This window comes from Gavialis gangeticus, unplaced genomic scaffold (genome assembly GCF_001723915.1).
Source record: "Gavialis gangeticus isolate Ggan-Ray unplaced genomic scaffold, GavGan_comp1, whole genome shotgun sequence".
NCBI classification, from domain to species: Eukaryota; Metazoa; Chordata; order Crocodylia; family Gavialidae; genus Gavialis; species Gavialis gangeticus.
The window spans coordinates 65,092,841-65,096,558 of NW_017728994.1; the positions used below are offsets into that span (position 1 = coordinate 65,092,841).

General features: G+C 39.1%; 1 protein-coding gene across 5 annotated transcripts in view; it reads left to right on the forward strand.

Annotated features, from left to right (window-relative positions):
* The window catches only part of TACC2 (transforming acidic coiled-coil containing protein 2), a 244,549-nt gene that overhangs the window by 198,181 nt on the left and 42,650 nt on the right, over window positions 1-3,718 (forward strand). For 4 of the 5 annotated variants that reach the window (XM_019502936.1, XM_019502937.1, XM_019502938.1 and 1 more), the window contains 2 exons: window positions 132-303; window positions 1,316-1,456. In XM_019502936.1, the coding sequence (XP_019358481.1) occupies window positions 132-303; window positions 1,316-1,456 (313 nt within the window). Of the gene's footprint in view, window positions 1-131; window positions 304-1,315; window positions 1,457-2,367; window positions 2,458-3,718 lie in introns of all 5 variants that reach the window. The other variant, XM_019502940.1, reaches the window with a different exon arrangement.

Genomic DNA, 3,718 nt, shown 5'->3' on the forward strand with positions numbered 1-3,718 from the left:
ACTAAAATATGAGTTGTGCACTTTGATTTGCAGAACAAAAAGAAGTTTAAGCGGTCTGCTGAGACCGTCAGAAATTTTCAAGTGGGCTGCAAAAAAAAAAGTTTGCGAACCACTGTGCTATCTTATTTCAGGTCAAGTTTCGAGGAGACTGAAGCCCAGCTTTCCTCTGGAATGAAAATACAGCATCCAGCTTCTCGTGCCCTGACTGCTAGCCAAGAGACGCACTTACAGGCACCTGACAAATCTAAACAGAAAGACTTGGAGCCGATGACCCTAGGAACAGCTTCAGAGACCATTGAAATAGTGAGTAATTGCAACCAGAGTGATGGAAACATTTTCCTATGACACCAATCCTCAGTTTTGAAAGGGTGAACATGCAGATTCTTCAGCTAGAACATGCATATAATTACTGTTAATTACACACAATGTTCCAGTGCAGAAAGTGTATCCACATTTTGGTGCCAGGCAAAAATTCAGTATGGTGGCTTTGGTCTCCCCTTGATAAAGAAGCTTAATTTTCACTGGTTATAGCAGCATTTGATGGGACACCCTGCTGTGTCCTAAAAAGTTACTGTTGACAGTAACAGTGTGATTCTGTCCCCTGCTGATAGCTTTCAGGCTTGGAGTCACCTGCAATTTTGGCTCTCACTAAATTTATGCTAAAGAAACATGCAAAAACACTGTAGTACGTTCAAAAAGTTTAATGGTGGTAGTTTTTTCAGTTCAGTTACTCAAACAAGCCTCTGGAACTCTTTGAAGAGTCCTCGATTGAGCTACAGCTTTCAGAAAGTTTCACTGCTTGAAAACAGACAGACTGTGATGACTGCCTGGTACCAAGATATGGTCAGTAAACCACAGTCTGGGACCTATTGCTTTAGAGCAATGGTTCTCAACCTTTTTTTGGATCTGAGGCACTCTCCAGAAAATCTGTGAATTGATTGGAACCCAATTTTAAAAACAAATCTAAGTATTACATTGCTTACCTCCTTGCAGGAGGCAGGGGTGTCATATCAGCAAGGCAGGAACAAATGTAAGCCTGCCCTTATCTGCTTATCTCCTCGCACTTTGTGGCAGACCCCTCAAAGAATCTGCTGGTACCCTGGTTGAGAATCACTGCTTTAGAGGTTTTGACATCACTTATTTCACTCCTCAATTTTGTGGGAATATAATGACTGGACCCTTGTTCAATTTTGTCTGTATTTGCTCATCAGTTATCTGTGCCCAAAAGAAAACATAACCAAGGCAGGTGTATGGTTTTCAGCCTGAAAACATGTTGACAACCTCTGATTTGTTCTATATCCTCCTTACCCTTTAGACTTCTCCTGAGGACTCCTTTGTCTCTGCTGATGCTCTTCTCAATAGGATATCCCAGCAAACTTCATTAAACAATCAGCCTGAATATCTAGACCCTGATTTAGCAGAAAAGAATCCCCCAGTATTTGCTCAGAAACTTCAGGTTTGTAGCAAAAGTGTAAATGTTAGTGTTCCTTTAAGTTTGTCTAACATCAGTAGAGAACACATTTCCTAATCTTACAAAAACTTACTAAGTTTCAAGCAATTTCCAAAGTTCCTTTTGCCTTGCAGAAAGTTTTAAGAGGGAGTGAGATGAACCTGTCAGTGAATAAAATAGAATACAAATGTTAGTTCAGGAATTTTAGTATCTTTATCTCGGCAACATGATCTTACTAATTTTATGCATTTCCATAAAACATTTTATTTAAGAAAAGAAAAAGCTCAGAAATTTGAACACAGGACTCAGGATGGAGAGTTTATGATGTCATATACCTTACTTTAGTCAATATATCAAAAAGCACAGAGACAGTTGTTTTAGGACCTAATAGTGGAGATGCCAGTCAGGCATTCTTTCGTATTAATTGTGCCCAGTATGTAATTTGCCTGCTTTCTTCCAAAGAAAGGAAATAACTTTTGAAAGCAAATCTGTGTGTATCATGGCAGATTTTCCAAAATAATTTCAAGATTTACATTCAAAACTGCTGATAAAAGTTGCAATTCCTGCTGTAAACGAACATATAGTGACTAATGAAAGGAAGAAGAAATAAATCCATTGGAAAAAAAAGGTCCTATAGCTAATTTCATTTCGGAAAATATTCTTGTACCCCAAAGCATGTAATATTTGGCCCCTGATGGAGGTGTTTCTAGACAGAACCATATCAAAGCTAACTGTAAACCTGGTTTTGTGTTTTGCTGATGTTTGAATTCTGAAAGGTACACTGCATGTGTGTGTCATCCAAGAGTTGTCCTCATGCTATGTTGAAATATGACATTCATTTTTTGAATGTGTAAAATGGTTACATCATGTTTTTAACCCATTTTTCTGTGAATTGTTCACAACCAAACTACTGACAGGAGGAGTTAGAGTTTGCTGCAATGAGGATAGAAGCACTGAAGCTAGCCAGGCAGATTACCTTGTCTTCTTTCTCCTCCTCAGATACCGAGGTATCTGTTTTATGCCTGTAATATGTGTGTGAGTGTGCACAGATTAAGAACCAGAGTGCTGCTATTTTTTTTTAACAATAAGGCGACTAAACCTCTCAGAGTGAAGTTTGAAGTTGTGTGCACCTCAGAGTATCTGAAATCAAAAAGCATGCTGATAGCTGGTCTCTACACGAAGTATGCCATCACCGTCTCCTTGCAGGACTCCTGTGCTTCCAAAATTAGGTGAGGGCAGATAAGAGACAGCCCTATAACACAGGGTTCTGCCTGTAGAGGACCACATGCTTTGTATCTGGTAGCAGAATTTGATCTATGTGCTGGCTAGCATAACAAGTATGGGTGGTTTTTGCATATAACAGACCCTGGCTGGTGGTGCATTTTGCCTTAAGCATGAGATCTAATGACTTGACTCTTAAAGTTCAAAAGTTAAAAGTTCAGTCATTCCAGGCTTCAGGCTTTTGAACAATGGGATTCAAATGAGTTGAAAAAAGACCCCAAGGGTTCCAGAGGGAAAAAGCTTCCCCAGCATAAATCCTCTTTATTCATCAGGATCTGAAGCTTTTCTTTATTGATAGTTCTACAGCGTGTTGGCTAGTGCCTTGTCAGTGTGATGCATCATCAGAGTGAGGCTGCTCCAGTGATGCATGTGGCCTCTGTATTTGCAACTAGACTGAAATCAGCCCTGATTATAATATGTGATGTTTAGTCAGATGTGTGTAGCCAGTTTTGAAGGACCCTTATGGTGCTTTTAACCAAAAGGTCACAATATCCCCAGGGAGATTTAACTCAGTGGTATACTTGGAAGGCGATGTCAAGTGAATAGAAAGCTGACAGGACAACAATGTCCTACTGCAATGAGACATTTAGTTCCAAATCAGGGGAATATTATTCTGACATGTCATTCTCCAGTGACCTTTCTTTTATTATACTAATGATTAATAAATCAGTGGGAAAGCCCCACTCCTAATCCCATGTCACTTGAATATTTAAGTGGCAGCTGTTCATCGCAGCTTAACTGCATGTGTCTGGCTTAGAGATTAGATGTGCTCTGGCTAATGGTTAACTAGTTAGTTTGTAAAAGTTAAAGTTTAAAAATTTACGCTGAACTTCTGTATGATTTGATGGCTGATTAGAATAAGTTTGATTAGTTTATCTTATTTTGGTAAAGTATGGCCCATGTTGCAGCTGTCTGAATAATTAAATGGCTGGTTCCTGGGGTGTAATAAATTTCATAGATTTCATAGATTTCATAGACATTAGGGCT